Here is a 17,096-nt window from a genome sequence, read left to right as displayed (position 1 = left end):
CTTTTTCCACAGAGAGCCAGAATTTGCAACACACAGACATGAAAAGACACCAATGTCCTTATGGAGTACTTCCGTGATCTCACCTTCATGGTCTGCTGTTGCTGCTTATCCACAGACAATCTGTGATCATCACTAAAGGCTTGAGAGAGTTTGTCTACAATGACTTTACCCAACAAGGCCTTTATCTTTCTTATGGTGTCCCTATTAAGATAAAAAACTTTCTGCATGGATGTCTGCCCAATTGTACAAAGAGACTTACTCTAATCACTAAGATTTTGTGAGTGGTATTATGAAGTAGAATGAAATTTGGGCATGAAATTACCAGTGGGCAGTAATCTGTCAACTGCCCTCCATTCTCAGTCTGTCACTTGATCCAAGACAATGATCTAACATGATCTAAAATGGTAGCAAAGTAGGGACAATGTAATAGCCAGAAATAGATGGGAGTCATACCTTTTTCCTCAGCATTTGGCCACCCTAAGCTGACAGATGATTATTGACCTTTTGAATACTTCCTAGCGAGAACACTGAGGGGGAACTTGGCAAATTCCTCTAAATCACCTGCTACACTTCTTACTAAAAGAAGAGGAATATTCACACAGTTTTTAGAACAAAAGTTCAAGCTGGTCACTTCCTTTCTTTCTCAGCTTTTCATGTATCTGTGACCATGCCATACACTGCCCAGATCTATCCAGGCTGCAGGGACGAACAGGAGTATTGTATCTTGTCCCCTCACCAAGACAGCACTTCTTAGAAATCTCAGAAGTACCATAACGCCATCCAGAAAGCTGAAGAGTCTTGCCCACTTGGCAAGTCTACTCCTATGCTAAGTGGGATGTGCTATTCTTTCACATGGGTGTTACAGGCAGAGTTTCATGCTGCTGCTGTAAAATATTAACACTGCCACTATTTGTTGCTATCCCATCATCTACAGAACAAACAAAATAAAGACTGCATTTTATAAATGCTCTCCAGCAGCACAGAAAGGATACAACCTGTGGCAAAGAGCCAGGCTGAAGCTTGCAGAGTTCAATCAGGAGTGTTGTGTACATGACTTCAATGTGTGGTGGAGATGGAAGTTGAAACAACTCTGCAAATATTACCTGTAGGAGAGAAAGGCATGGAATCATAGCATGGCTCAATGCGGCCTGCACAATCATCAACTTTCGCCATCAATCTTAAACAATTACATACACCCAAAATATTCTGTCAAATGCACGTTCCAGGAAAAAGGGAGAGAAACTTGTAAACGTAGTGGTAACTGTTCACTTTTCTAACACCATCCACTCTAATGTCCCTTACCATTTCATACTAACACAACACTAGCATTATACATATGTCTAACAAATAAACCCTGTACCTGTAGAAATGGGCAGTTATAATATGACCTACTGCAGTGCTACTACTATCTGAGAAAAGCAGAAATCATCTGATCTCAGTAAGTAATAAATACAAGCATATCAAATGAAGCTAAGCATGTCGTATGAAAGACTGTTTACATTAAAATTGCATCTCTACCTTTTCCATCATATTCTCTTTTCTCCTACATAAAACCTTACATAATTAAAGCCACAACTCTCAACTGTAAACTACAACCATCATTTCACACAACAAAAATTTATGCTCAGTACCCCTTGGTAGAGGATCCCTCTAAGAAAACTGAAAACAATCCTGCAGTCCAGCATTCGTGGTTTTATTTTCAAGTCTGCCTATAATAACAGCATGCCAATCCTTGAGGGCTACAGAAATAGTCTTCAATGTCATTGTACAACATCCATCTCTGAGCTCATTTTATTTTGCATGCCATTCTTAATTAGATTTAAAATACAGCAAAGGATTTCATTATGGTTGGTCAATTTTCTCTTTAAACTTCTAAATAAACACAGAAGAACTGAAGTTTAAACAAGTAAGCTTTAGAAGATCTTACTATAAGAAATCAACATCCATTTATAGACTCCACAAACAGCACATGAAAACACATTGACTGGAAGTTGTTATTTTAAGGAAAGACTTACAAGCATGAAGAGACTATAGGAAGCTGGAGAACCTTTCCATGACAGTATTACTTGGCATTTATAGACTCGACAAACAGCACATGAAAACATACTGACTGGAACTTGTTATTTTAATGAAGGACTTACAAGCATGGAGAGACTATAAGAAGGTGGAGAACCTTTCCATGACAGTATGACCTGGATATAATGTTAAGACAAATAGGGGAGGCCCTCTTAAGTAGAATACTAGGTAGAAACCTGCTCCTTTTCTCAAGATAGGAAATAACAACTGGTTGAGCAGTCATTATCTGTTTGAGATACATAAAAATGTATTTATGATATTCATCACTTGTTCATTATCTAATGTTCAGACTAAGTGTTTCAAACTGGCACACCACAGTTTGTGAAAATAACAAGGCCAAAGAAAGACTAGAACACTGGTGAGCTGAATATCTGAGCTCTGATAAATGCAAGTTGTACCAAAAGCTGTAGGAGCACAAGAAGCCAATGGTGCTGCCCAGACATTCTTTGTTCACAGCTATGAGAAATCCCCACGTTCCATCGACAAGAAGCAACTGAGAGGAAGGCACCACATCTCAGTGTTTCACACAGATTTCAGGTCACAGAGTATTCTGTGCTCAGCTTGACAAACTACAACGTGGAGCCTCAGGGACCTCAAAAGTAGGCACCCTTGGGAAGGGACTGACAACCACTTTCAGGCTACATTTACTTCTACCTAAGTGGTATGTTCTGTACCTTATGTAACAGCATCATTTATTTGTTAGACCATATTGTTTCCGCAGTTCTACAGACTTATTAATATTCTAAAATACCTCAAAATTGCAAGAAAAGGGAAATCATTGCGTTAATAGTCAAAGAACTTGTACAGTCACAGAATCATAGAACGGTTTGGGTTGGAAAGGACTTTAAGACCATCTAGCTCCAATCCCCCTGCCATAGGCAGAGACCATCTTGCCCTTCTCTACAGTAATTTCACCTACACAAACCTTTGCTATTTCACATCCTTCAAGTTTCTAAAGGATTTCCAGGGGCCCCAGCTAATTTATTTCATCAGGAATTACAGCAAATGTTTGTTGGCATTAGTGTACAGCCGAGCATAAAGCACACAGATGCATAGGCATATACAGCACCTTAACACACTGAAGATAAGACCAATGAATATACTTCGATCTTAAAGCAGAATTTTTTTGTTAGTTTTAAGATTCCTCTGCTCTGAAAGCACAAAAAGAATAAGTTGATCCAAGGTAATAAAACTTTACAGCATTCAGAATATTTGACATTTTGGTGCCAAGAGGAATTCTCAATTCCACTTCTATCAAGACAAATCTTCCACATAAGGTTATTTCTTGTTATAATTAGCTCTGAAATGCCTACTTAGTTACTTCTTCAAAAAGCCTTTATATGACAAGTTGTCACTGTTACTGAAATCTCTTATCCCTTTCAACTTTTGATGGAAATTAATGAAATTTTGTACAGCTCTGCATGCTGGAAACAAGCCCCTTAAAAGGAGGCAGCAAAAGAAAACCTATGCTGCAATTCTGATACACATTACAGGTATTTAAAACTCTCTAATATGGAAGATGCCCCAGAGGAAACACCATTATTTCATACCAAGTTCTTTCCAGGGCCAGCAGAACAATATCATTTAGAAAATCCAAACATAAAACCATGCAGAACTGCTGAGTCTGGCTGGAGATCATTTAGTCAACAGCTCCTACATAAAGCAGCATCACCAAAAGCAGGTTGTTCAGGGCTGTGTCCTCTTAAGTTTTGAACTTCTCCAAGGATAGAGTCTCTACAACTTCTCCAGCAAAACTCTTCCAGTGTTTTATCATCTCAGTAAAAAACGATTTTTCCTGTGTGTCCTGAGTTTAGCTGTAACAGTTACTCTCCCCCTTCCTAGTAGCTAGTGGAGTGCTGTGCTTTGGCTTTAGTTTGAGAACAATGCTGATAACACACCAAGGCTTTAGCTGTTGCTAAATAATGCTTACCCCAATTGAGGACTTTTCAGTCTCTCATGCTCTGCCAGTGAGGAGGAGCACGGCAAGCTGGGAGGAAGCAGAGACAGGACACCTGACCCAAACTAGCCAAAGGGCTATTCCATACCACAGCACGTCATGCCCAGTATATAAACTGGGGGGAATTACCCAGAATGCCCAGATCACTGCATGGGTCACGCTTGGTATCGGTTGGCAGGTGGTGAGCAATTGCATTGTGCATCACTGCTGGTTATTGGTTTTTTTTTCCTTTCCCCTTGTTACTTCCCTTATCATTATTATTCTGGGTGCTAGCAGTAGTGGTTTGTGTTATAACTTAGTTACTGGACTGTTCTTACCTCAACCTGTGGGAGTTACATTCTTTTGACTCCCCTCGCCATCCCCCCAGGGGCTGGGGGTAAAGCAGTGGGGGAGTGAGCAAGCAGCTGTGTGGTTCTGAGTTACAGGCTGGGTTTAAACCACGACACTAGGTTTAAATGGAGTTTCATGTATTTTCATTTGTGTTCATTTTCTCTTGTATTTTAACTGTATTTTTGTGTTTGTTTTTTTTAAAACTAAAAGTGAACTAAATGTAGCCATCTCTTAGACTGCACCATACATTAGAACCATCACATGTAGCTGTAGAAGTATAAGAAATGCCACAACCTTGTACTTGACCAAACCTCCCATGCACTGAGTTAAAGCTGCAACAAAAAGCTTCCAACTTTCAACTGCATATAACCCACTCATTTAAAAGCCATTATTTAATTTAACAAAGGTCCTGCTGACTCCCAAGTCAAACTGCAATTTATGGGACTTATCAAGGAACCAACTGGGACAGATTACTTGTGAAATAACTGAGCTACAGAAGAGGTTATGTATAAAATCCATACCTCTACAATGTGGTAGTTCAAGGGGATCTTGTTATTGCCTGGATAGCTCAACAGCTGTGCAGCACTGCAAAACCATAGATACTAAGTTAGCTCAGAACATAATGCAGCAATATGATGTAAAGATGGAGTAACAAAGTTACATAAAATGCGTAATTCTGGGCAAAAGGTGAGACAAAAGCAGCACAAATTCAAATCTTTCTGAAGTCTATTCAACAATCCACAGAACACTTAGAAGCAACACAAGAACACTGCAAGCAGCACAATGAGCATCGTCTGAAGTATGATTTGTAATGATGTATTTTATCTCTATGCAGTTACATCACTTGAACACTGTTCTGCTATGCAAAATAGTTTTGCATTGTCATGGTGATCTGCAATTATGACATGGATATATTAAAAAGGAAAAATAAAACAAACCCCAAACAACTGATGCTCTGAATGACTTGAAAGCACAATCAAGCTAATAGATTATAAAAGAAACTCACAGGCTTCAAGTGATTCACCTTTTTAATCAGCTCATTATCACCTATCATTATTACAAAGCAAACAAATGTTACTTCCTTGATTTTACTGCTACCTCGGGCAAATCTTCTATCTTCTTCTAGACTTCTACTCTCTTCTGAGAACTAACAAAGGCGATCCCAGTAACTTCAACAATCCTCAATTTCTCATTTCTGCCGAATCAGCCAGCTATAACAGAAAACCTATCATATGCCACAACCAAAATCATTGTTTCTGCCCATTTTTTGTCATACTACAAGAAATTTGGTGTTTTTTATCTGGAAGCATAACCCTGCCAATTACCTGTGGCAAACCACCTCAGTTATTGATTACCCAAACCAGATACTGCTGAGGCAGAAATGAAGTGCCCTGACTGCTCCCTGACACAGCTGAATTTGAACTGACAAAATCTGCTGGTCCTGCAATGACTCCCTAGAGAGTGCTCAATTATGTCTGCTGTGTAACCCCAAACTGATGAATGCAAGAGGAAGAGTAGGAAGCAGAAGTGTGCTCATAAACACCGGTGCGGTCAGCTGCAAGGCACCACCCCAAGGCTTGCTGTGCCCCAACAGATGAGCTGGTTCACAATTCCATGAAGCATAATACAGTCACACTCTCCACAGTGCTCCCATGAATAAGGTATGTCTGCATATTTTTTTCAGCACAACCTGTACTGTCAAGGAACCCCTTCTCAAGCAGCCACTGTAATCATACAAACTTTCCATTATCTGGATATTACTGGATATTCCAGATAACATTTTTAATATACTTAAATGCAGTAAATCAAGATTCATCAAATGTTCTAGAAAACGTTTACTCTTGAGCCCCTGTCTAACCAGTGCAGGATTCCACATATCCCTGATGGCACCAAATCCATGGTAGCATATGAAAAGTGCCAAGGCCCCATCGTGCTAAGGTGTTCTTACCAAGTCTTTCTCTCTTTCCAGTGGGATTTGATGATGCAGTGAAGGTTCTCTTCTATCACAAATCGTTCAACAGAGTGGCTGCCAGGCATGACAGGGCCCTGGTAAGAAAGAATTAAAACTCAAGGAAGATCACTGCAAATACAGTGGTACTACAGGCAGCAAGCTATCCTATACATCTAAAGGTATTAAAAATAGCCCAACTTCCACATAAATACAGTGAGGTCTCAGCTGAGGACTGAAAAGCTGCTGTGACACAGTTCTACACAAACCTCAGATTGTTGTTTAAAACAAAATGACTACTAGGACTCATTACAAAAAGGAATGTGTCAAAATTAGAGAATGTAAATTCATGGATAATTCACTCTTTCCTTTGCTCTGTGGAGCCATCAGGAAGGCTACCACAATGCCGCCTGGAAAAAAAACCCAAAATCACAGTTGAGTATGATGACAAAATAAAGCCAGGAATGGCCAGAACAGAGTGGAAAGAATAAACAGTCATGGTTTTGTTCATCGCAAAAAATAAATTAAAAAAAAAAATGGGGGCAAATAAATGAAGGTAAAAGGCAACAGATTTAAAGGGAGTTATAAAAGCACTCGGGGAAAGCAGCATATATTCTTTTCCTGTTCCTATACACTTCTGTCTATGTGTCTGTCGCTGACCAATGCTGGAGACAGACTGCCAAGATAGATAGATCTTTCACCCACCCCAATTAAGCACTCCTTTTTTCCACAATATGCATCAAAAAATTTTAACAGATGAGTAAACAGCAATCTTTAAACATTACAATAAATACGTAGCCTGGAAAAGGCAGCAACTTGTATGGAAGGAAAGTCTCAATAGTTTTACTACAGACATAGAGAATTCAATCAACATTGTCATTCTAAATGAAAGCATCAAAACACCTCACTCCCTAAATTCTGCTCCTCACAGATTTGCTTTGCACAGTAACTTGGTGTCTTAGTTCAGTTCTGCAGAAGTATCAAAGCAGAACAGCTTCATGTCTTCAAATAACTCACTATCTTGGGAGACAGGACATCACATTTTGACCAGTATCAGCCTAGGAACCTGACTGTGAGATCCACTCAGCAACCCCACAGCAATCACATACCTCAGGGTCATCTGTGTAGTCAAACATTCTAAAAATAACCCTTGGCATGGGATACACTGAATCTTCGGTGTGAGGCGGAGGGGTAAACGGAGGCAGATTGTGCTGCAGCGCTTCACAAAGAATACTGTCAAAAGCCAAGTAGGGCCTCAGAATGTGTCGCTCTTGCCAGCGGTCTTTTTTCAACTTCTGGATCTGAGACCAAAGGCAGTCTAAATACTGAAGGAGAAAGGTGAGAAACATCAGATATGACAAACTGTGTAACCAAGCTGGGAGTCCCGTGAACTATCAGAAACGTGTTTCTTAAATTCAGTATTCTATTCAGAAAAAAATTCAAGTCTTAAGCTGCTGATTCAGTAAATATTTAAGAACTTTTAAACACTAGAGCTGCTTCTAGTTGGACGCAACCACTGGCAGGTTTTAAACACCAAGCACTCAGGAGTCCTAGCCTGATGGCCATCCTTTGAATCTGCTAGGGAAACTGCAGCAGTGAACATCACTTCAATCACTGCTCATTGGTGGTATTAAAACAGACATAATACCAACATTTACATTGGAAAGTTATTCCATAGGACTGCCATGCTTTTCCAAGAAAAAACAAAACTATCAGCATATTCAAGCCACATATAATGCTATCAAATACGAAATATATTTGCCGTGGTTTTCAACAAAATTCTGAGTCCCAGCATTCTCCCAGAGATGGCACAGACACCTGTGAAAACTGGTAATGGTCTTGCTCTGTTTAATTACTCTCTCGCTAAAAGCAGTCCAAGAACTCAAGGTCTGTGGCCTTACTGAACACAAGTTTCAAGTTATAACTGACGAAAGAACTGCTTTGCATTTACTGAAATTATCACTCTACAAGATGGGAACAAAACTAGTCACAACTGGCACCTGAAGTGAACAGTCATGCTTGCGGTACTCTCGGTAACACATGGTCTCAAATGCACTCTGCTAATCTCTCCTCTACTAAACCAAATAAGGAAATGCAGATATTGGGCAGGCAGAATACCTATGTTGACAAATCAGTCAAAATCAGACAGCCTATCTTCCCAAATTATGATTAACAAGACAATTGTTAAGACTGTGATTTAATGTGAACAGTGAACAACACGTAAAAGGGCCATGCTCCAAAACTTCCAGATCAATTTAGATCTCACTTTGCAACTAAGTTCATCCTCAAACTTAGGGGAAAGAAAAAAACCCTGTATCTGGAATATCTGAAAAAGCAAATTCCCCCCCGCCAAAACAGCCAGATGCCACCTCTCCCCTCCAGTTTTTTTGGCTCAGTTGTGAACAGTGGTACAGTGACTACTGCACACAGTTTCTATGTGTTTGTTTAGCACTTCCCAGAGCTGAGAAACCAAAGCCACTACAAAGCTTTCTTTCTTGAAGAGGGAAAACACTGAGGGATAAGTAAGGAATTACATTTTACTTCTCACAAAGGTCCTTTTAACATGAAGCCCTGTATCTGCAGTTCCAAAACAAACAGTACAATCTACAACCATTCCTCATGTCATAAGACTTCCTCAAGGGTGTTTCAACAAACAACAAAATACTCACCCCATACAACCTTATATTTAGACCCAAAAGTTGAAAGAGAATTTCTCATGTAGGACTTTTTAATTTCATGATAAAAGAACATCTTAACGAAAACTATCAAATTTCCATAAAGAATGTAAAGTCTACTCACCTCCTCTTGTGGATGTGGCTTATCAGCAGTCCAAACTTGTAGCATGGGTACATGAGTCTTCAGCCGGCGCCTGTTTACACAGGAAAGAAAACCTGACTTTTAATGACTTTTAAAAGACTAATTTAGGGCAGCAATTTTTTTTTTCTTTACTACAAGCATACTACTATTTGACCTCTTCAGCTGATGAAGACTACAGTATAGAAAAAACAGGTTTGTGATTACTTAAGATATATCTATTATGGTATCTTGACAGCCATGTTAAACTGAAGCATCTAGATAGAAAGCAGTCACACTGCAGAGCACTGATGCAACATCCTGTCTGTATTCATAGCACACTTACAACTGCACCTGCTCCAGCATGAGCAGGACAAGACCTTCAACATACCCTAGAACCAGACAAGTCAATAAAACTTTTCAAAACTCTCTCCACCTATTCTATTTTCAGGGGCTTTTACCCCCACAGGATGGTTCAGTCCTAAGACTTTAGAATACTTTTAAGTGAGCAATAATCAAACCTACTAATCCCTAATTGGATAACACTAAGAGTATTTTTAATGGATTACAACTTACTTCAAATAGCTTTCAGTCTGAGACAAGAGACGATCCACTTCAGCATCCTTTTTCTCATATAACTCCTTTCCAACCCATGGCAAAGATGACAGAAATGCAAATACATACCAGTCACATCGTACCTACAGGGAAGAAATATACTGAAATCTAAGTAGACAAGAAAGTTCCTAAAGTTTTTGAACATAGACCCCATTTAATTTAAATTATAACATTAGCAAAATTATTATTTTGTGGGATGTAAATACCAAAAGTTAAAGACTAGATTGATAAGCCATGAAAAAAAAAAAATTCTTGCTTGAAATGTATCATTTTTAACTTGGACAGTGACAAGCACACTTAAATAACAGAATCACTTTCACAGTCCTTCTACAGATTATTGATACAGCAGAACAAACCAGGCACTATGCACTTGCCAAAGTAAAGTAAAATATATCCACTTCAGCTACCTCAGTATAAAAAGATGGCATTTTCTTGGTGTATGCATGTCTTTTTCTAAATGCCACAGGCTACTTTTACTCACATTAAGGAAACCACACATGACAGTCCATTTAGTTGGCTCTCTCTAAAGCTTCCCTGTTCTAAGCATAAATACAGAAGTAACGATACAGAACAACAGTGAAAACAGCACTAGAAAAGTCTATAGATCTTCGGCTTACTTGGGGTACATCTTCCTCCTGTGTCACACTCACAAAGTTCTCAAACATAGCCACCATTGAAGGTGCAGCTATTACATGACAGTTCACAAGATCAGACAGAAAACGAACCTAAAAAGGACAAGAAAAAAAGGTTTAAATGAATACTTTTTAAACTGACTGCACATGAACAAATAAGCATTACTTTAATAACTAAAACTAATCATCAGTATAAGCATGATATTCATTCAGTACTACAAAGGGAGAAATACTGCACACTGGTACAGATCTACTTTCCAACCCTGGGAAACAAGTGTCACAAGTGCTGCTTAACATATTAAGTTATAATGCCTGTAGTCTGTTTCCTTGCATTAACACTGCAAGGATAATATTTCTAATTAAGGAAGGGTGGGAAATGCCAGTATGGATTCAAAGACACGTGAAATGATACTACAGAAAAAACCCTTGTGCTTCTATCTAGACTATAAGTACAGAAGTGGGTGGAAAAAACTTCCTAAAAGCTGAAGGTGGACTGATCCCTTGCTTCATGAGTCCAGATGTGCACCAGCAAACAGCGGTGCCAAATCTGTACGCAATTACAGATGATTAATTTCTGTAATTATTTATTCATAAATACTTATTTATACAGAGAGCTTATCTAAAAACTGCTGGCTTTTTCAGGCTTCAGAAATGTGACAGACTGATGGCATGCTGGGAATCAAATGGCCTTATTCGCCTAGAAAAAAAGAAATCTCCATGACAGGAATATATCTTTGATTTGGCTGCACTCTAGTAAGAAATGCAGACTGAAAAAAATGGGAATTTAAGTAGAAAACACCTGGGGAAAAGCAGGTGCCTTTTTTTCTTTTTGCCTCTCCCCTCTGTTTTGATTTATACTCTGCCTTCAGACTTAAACAAGGTGCTCATAGGACCCAAGCTTTCCCAGTATCACCACAGCCTTAACAGACAACATAGGCTGAAATTTGAGCAATTAAAATATTGCATATTGTTTCTTAAAGGCTCTTTTCTTTTTAAGGGTACATTCATCAAAAGTATTCAAAAAAAACCAACGAAGGTACTTTGATCTGAAGGCAGATCATTGGGAAGAAGTCTGGGGAAAGCAATTTGGGCTAAGCAGAGCAGTACTCACAGAGCAACTATAGTGGAGAAAAACAAAGAACTCCAGATGCTCATTGCTGTGAAGAGCCTTTGAAAAGTCTTTGACAAAGCTGAGGAAAGATTTCCACTGCCACTCCCTTAGATGTTACTCTCACAAGTCGGGCATATATAAGCGTGACCAAAGGTGAAACTGAAGACAAGGGACAGCACACTCAAGAGTTCTACTGAGGATTTTAATAGTAAAAGCATCCCACAGCTGAACAGCATTCTCTTGACAAAATACACTGAAATGTTACAATCCTAATTTTCACCAGTGGGCTTCAAAAGAAGCTGAGGAGGCTGGCACTGGGCTTCCAAATCAGACACCTCTGAACCCTTAATACATTTTTACAAACAAAATCTGCAAGCAGCAAGAGCTGCAAAAATAGTTTCAAAGACAGACAGCACTTAAAACTGCCTGCTTGATCTCCATCCCTCCTTAGCAGACCGAAAACACAGGCCTGATAAGAGCCATCAAAAATAGCTTTTAAGAACCAGACTGTTCTTTTTTTATTATTATTTTATATTTTCCCCCCAAGGGAGCCAGAAGATCATACACTTCTGAACACAACAAAGTGCATGACTTTCGTCTGTCTTTTACATGACTGTAGGACAGTCAGTTTACTGCAGATTTAATTCATCATTGGGAAAATACACCATTGGAAGTCAATTTTGCAAATGTAATATGATTTCTCTCCCCTGAGGAAATAAATACTGCTCATGTAACACACATTTCCTCTTGGTGTATCTACAGTGCAGTGCAAGTTGATGCCAAAAGCGGCTGTAATACACACTGACAGGCCCAGCTCTTCCAGAACAAAAAGATGGAAGAAGTGATGAAAGTAGTAAGAGAGAGAAAAAAACGAAAATGCAAAACAATCAAAGAACCAAAAAGCACTTACTAAATGCACAGCTTGGTTATACATATTGACTTTCAGACATTCTTTAAGCTGACGAATCATGGCTTCTACAAACTCTCCACCAAAATTGTAGTTCCTGGCATTCAGCAACCCAACCAGTGTCGTGTAAACAGTAAGCTTTTCTGGTAACAGACGTGCGCTGACACAGAAAGAAAAAGACACAGTGTTAGTTTTTTCATCACATTATTTGGCATCTTTGAATCTGCATACTTAAAGCTCAACCAAGCCAAGTGCAAGGTCCTACACCTCGGTTGCGGCAATCCTAGGCACAGCTACAGGTTGGGTGGAGAAGAGATTCAGAGCAGCCCTGAGGAGAAGGACTTGGGGGTGCTGGTTGATGAGAAAATGAACATGAGCCAGCTTCAGTGTGTGCTCACAGCCCAGAAAGCCAACCGTATCCTGGGCTGCATCAAAAGGAGTGTGACCAGCAGGTTGAAGGAGGTGATCCTGCCCCTCTACTCTGCTCTCGTGAGACCTCACTTGGAGTATTGTGTGCAGTTCTGGTGTCCTCAACATAAAAAGGACATGGAGCTGTTGGAACAAGTCCAGAGGATGGCCACGAGGATGATCAGGGAACTGAAGCACCTCCTGTATGAAGACAGGCTGAGAAAGTTGTGGCTGTTCAGCTTGAAGAAGAGAAGGCTGCGTGGAGACCTCATAGCAGCCTTCCAGTATCTGAAGGGGGCCTATAGGGATGCTGGGGATGGACTCTTCAGGAGTGACAGGAGAAGGGGTAACAGGTTCAAACTTAAACAGGGGAACTTTAGGTTGCATATAAGGAAGAAGTTCTGTACTGTAAGGAAGGTGAGGCACTGGAATGGGCTGCCCACAGAAGCTGTGAATGCTCCATCCCTGGCAGTGCTCAAGGCCAGGTTGGAGACAGCCTTGGATGGTTTAGTGTGAGGTGTCCCTCCCCACGGCAGAGGGGTTGGAACTAGATGATCTTAAGGTCCTTTCCAACCCAAATCATTCTGTGATTCTATTCTGTGATTTGTAATAGAGCTGAACTAACACAGTACTGTTTTAAACCATTTTAGGCAGACAGCAGTACCAGTAGGAAACCCAGTAACACCTTTTGCTAAAAAAATTAAAAAAAAAAAACAAAAAAAAAAAACAACCAAGGAAAAAGGGTATTTTTTTTTTGGTGGTAGAAGCCAGACTGACAAGGGACCAAAGGAATGGTTAAATTTTCCAAATATATTCAATATTCCACACTCCATCTCCCCAATCCCCAGCCAGAAAAAAATCCCACCTACAATGCAAACGCAGTGAATAAAATATAGGTAATATTTCTAATTATGGGGCAGCTTGTATTAACTTTGCTGAAAAAATCTGCAATAAGGAGTTTTAGTGATATAAAGGAAATATTAAAAGTGTGTAAACTATTTAAGGAAAAAAGAATTCCCTAAGTGGGGGAATGAAGCCTGTGCTGCATTGGAGGGGGTGTGGGGTGTACTTCAGTCAGAGAGCAATTGCGTTTCTGTTGGTAAGTCTTAATGAACAGCAAGACAGTTCTAGCAAGACAGTTGCTGTAACAGTGTAGTGGCCAAAATTTTAAGGAAAATCCCTAGGTCACAATAAATGACAGCACAGCTAGCATCTAAAATTTACTTTGCAGGAGAGGAAAGCAAAGAATGTGTTAGATCACACAGCATATACATATATACGTGTATACATATGTACCAAAAGCATATACATACACAGGCACAAAGATGGTCAGAGAGCTGGAGCACCTCTGCTATGAAGGCAGGCTGAGAGATGTGGGATTGTTTAACCTGGAGAAGAGAAGGCTCCAGGGAGACCTTAGGGCAGCCACTAGTACCTAAAGGGGAGCTACAAGAGATCTGGAGAGGGACTTTTTACAAGAGCATGGAGTGACAGGACACGGGGGAATGCCTTTAAGCTGAAAAAGGACAGATTTAGATCTGATATGAAGAAGAAATGCTTCACTGTAAGGGTGGTGATGCACTGGCACAGGTTGCTCAGAGAAGCTGTGGCTGCCTCATCCCTGGCAGTGTTCAAGGCTGGGCTGGACGGGGCTTGGAGCAACCTGGTCTAGTGCAAGGTGTCCCTGCCCGTGGCAGGGGGTTGGAACTGGATGAGCTTTAAAGTCCCTTCCAACCCAAACCATCCTATGATTCTACTAAGTTAAACTTGCCTCATGAGGAAGTTAAAAAAAATTGCTAATGTGATCTTAAAGTTCTGCCCTGTGGTTAATATTTTACAGACAATTTTTTTTTTTGCTAGCTATAGTAATTTAGAAGTGGCAGGTGGTACTTTCAAGTACATTTAAGGTATTTGCTTTTTATTTATACCTAACTGCTGAGTATTTCAGAGGGTTGAACACATAGTAACTGACAGTACTTAGGCAAGAATGTAAAAAGTTGCTTTAAGTCCGTAATTTAGAAATACATTTATTATACAGCATCAGCAAATTACACAAAAGGCACACACATTTTAGACTACTAATTTTGATTCCAAGTTTCTCAAGTCAAAGTAATTGATTTTAAGCATGGCACAGGAAAGGCCAGGTCCTGCTATAAACACTTAATATTCCACTACCATTTCTGTATGCATATAAGCTAACCCTAAAATTTCAGAAGTGTCTTACTGTAACAGGAAAAAAAAAAACATACCATTTGTGTTATATTAAACATTGCTACAAAACAGATTTAAAGAATGTGCAAAACCATAGCACAGGATAGGGCTGGAACACTCTCCCCCTCTTCACCACACCACTCCTTCACAACTCTCTTCCCTACTACCTGCACAATCCCTCCCTCAGACACCGCTCAGTGACCCCGACGCAGGGCACCTCTGCTCCTGCACTATGGAGGAAGGAAAGCTATTAGCTGACAGAGCCCGTTTTCAGCTCTTTGTGTTCCCAGCACCCCCGTCCCCCGCCCCCCCTCCCCCCGAGCCAGTGGGCTCATAAGACAAGATCATGTCCATGGCAGAGAAAAGGAACAGGCAAGGAATATAGCACAGATAAGACTAAGTGTTAGCAGCAATAGCTTTGGTGTTCTTATGCATTTCATTGGGAAACAGGATATTGCCCAGCACCACTGCACTCTGTTACTAGAGAGCAGCTCTAAATTTCTTCTACCTGCTTTGAGCCTTCGTATACATTTCAAGTCAAAATGATGCAGAGAGGTATTTTCTTCAATTACATCTGCTACATAATAAACCTTTTTCCTCTAATTTTTTTCATCTGTAATAAAACAAGCTCTACCCTATAATAACACTCAGGAACTAGAGCCATTCCTGGCATTTAAACTACCTTAAACACTCAAACTTATGCACAGAGAAAAAAAGCACCTCCCACATGCCCAGACCCTGCATACGTACACAGTACATAGTATTCTTAGTATCTTGCTTTTGTAATTTGGCAGATCAGCTTCCAAAACACCAGCTAGACCCTCCAAGTTGCTCTCCAAAGATGAATTACTCTAAAATAATAAAATATAAAATATTAAAACGAATTTTCATCATCCCCCAGGCAATAAAAAACAGCCCCTGACTCTCACGTGGAAAGCAAGGGAGTTGAGCAAGAGCATCCTTTTATGACACCTTTTTCAGAGCGACGATTCAGTTCTGTTAGCAGGGAAGAATTGTGCTGGCGTGCCGGAAAGAAGAAACAGCCACTCCTGTGACGAGCTGCACCCGATCACCCAGCTCCCCACGCACCCAGTGCGCTCCCGGGATTCGAGATCTAACAATACCTTAAGGTCACCACGGTAAGGTGGCCGAAACTCAATGAACAATACAGGACGAAACAAAGCACTTTTGCCGTTTGTTTTTCAGCGCTCCATCATTTTCGTCATCATGCATTTAATGCCCTTTGTACTAGCCTCAGATCCCGCCAGCACTTGAACCGCGAAGCGCGTGCAGTCCAAGTTTAACTCCTCCATGTCTCTGCTACGCTAGAAGGAGCTCCAATATACCGCAGACGCGAAACAATAACTATACGCTGGCCGTTTATCGCTGTTCGGCAGATAAGACTACTAAAGTGTCCGCTTTAACGCGCGTTTTTGCAAGAGTTGATGACGTTCCAACGATCTTATAAAACAATTATTTTAATTCTGGGCGGTGAGTACTTAAATCTCTCGCACAGAACACACGGGGCGGGGAGGGGAAGAACAGACACACAGCATGAAGACGACTACGACACACAACCAGCCGTACCTCCCCGCCAAAATACCCACCCGAAAGCCACTTAACTCTGCCTGCCTCCTGGCCCCTACCCAGCCCACCTACCTTCTCCCCGACCCTGCAGATGAGTGACTCGAGCCTCTCCTCGATCTCTGATGGCTCAGACGTCCTCCGCCTTTTGTGCGGCTGCCCTGCTCCAATACACCGAGCACACCATTATGGCCGGAGAGCCCCCGTTCCCGGCCGCCCTCCACCCGCCCAAAAGCCCGCTCCCGAGGCGGGACGGCCCTGCCCAACCCGCGTCGCCCCCGCCGCCTCAAACGGGGCTGGCGGCACTGCGGCGGCGCTCACCATCGCTATCATCGCTGTGCCGCCGCCGCGACATGGCGGCTGGCGGGAGACGCGAGGAGACGGGACAGGAGGAGCGGCTCGGGACACCACGCGCGGGCGGCTTCCAGCACGCTCCCCTCGCACCGCCCGCTTCCGGCCCACCGCCCCTCTCCTTCCGGGACCAGGGCCGCGCGGCTGTGCGCGCGCTAGGCCGCGGGACTTCC

General features: G+C 41.2%; 1 protein-coding gene across 3 annotated transcripts in view; it reads right to left on the bottom strand.

Moving 5' to 3' along the window:
- The window catches only part of NCBP1 (nuclear cap binding protein subunit 1), a 34,053-nt gene extending 17,052 nt beyond the window's left edge, over positions 1–17,001 (bottom strand). The window contains exons 1-11 of one of the 3 annotated variants that reach the window (XM_057408920.1): positions 16,894–17,001; positions 16,648–16,733; positions 15,739–15,839; positions 12,373–12,529; positions 10,337–10,444; positions 9,681–9,802; positions 9,111–9,180; positions 7,421–7,636; positions 6,312–6,409; positions 4,885–4,948; positions 993–1,103 (exon numbers count right to left, since the gene is read on the bottom strand). In XM_057408920.1, the coding sequence (XP_057264903.1) occupies positions 993–1,103; positions 4,885–4,948; positions 6,312–6,409; positions 7,421–7,636; positions 9,111–9,180; positions 9,681–9,802; positions 10,337–10,444; positions 12,373–12,529; positions 15,739–15,839; positions 16,648–16,733; positions 16,894–16,927 (1,167 nt within the window). In that variant the 5' untranslated portion in view covers positions 16,928–17,001. Of the gene's footprint in view, positions 1–992; positions 1,104–4,884; positions 4,949–6,311; positions 6,706–7,420; positions 7,637–9,110; positions 9,181–9,680; positions 9,821–10,336; positions 10,445–12,372; positions 12,530–15,738; positions 15,840–16,647; positions 16,734–16,893 lie in introns of those variants that run through there. The other 2 variants (XM_057408921.1, XM_057408922.1) reach the window with 2 other exon arrangements.
- Between the last annotated feature and the right edge of the window lie 95 nt (positions 17,002–17,096).

Source organism: Pezoporus wallicus, unplaced genomic scaffold (assembly GCF_028554395.1).
Source record: "Pezoporus wallicus isolate ANWC-B61680 ecotype Strahan unplaced genomic scaffold, APGP_CSIRO_Pwel_v1 contig_7292, whole genome shotgun sequence".
Classification (NCBI taxonomy): Eukaryota; Metazoa; Chordata; class Aves; order Psittaciformes; family Psittacidae; genus Pezoporus; species Pezoporus wallicus.
The sequence above is the reverse complement of the archived record's forward strand: the minus strand, read 5'-3'. Positions and strand labels throughout refer to the sequence as shown.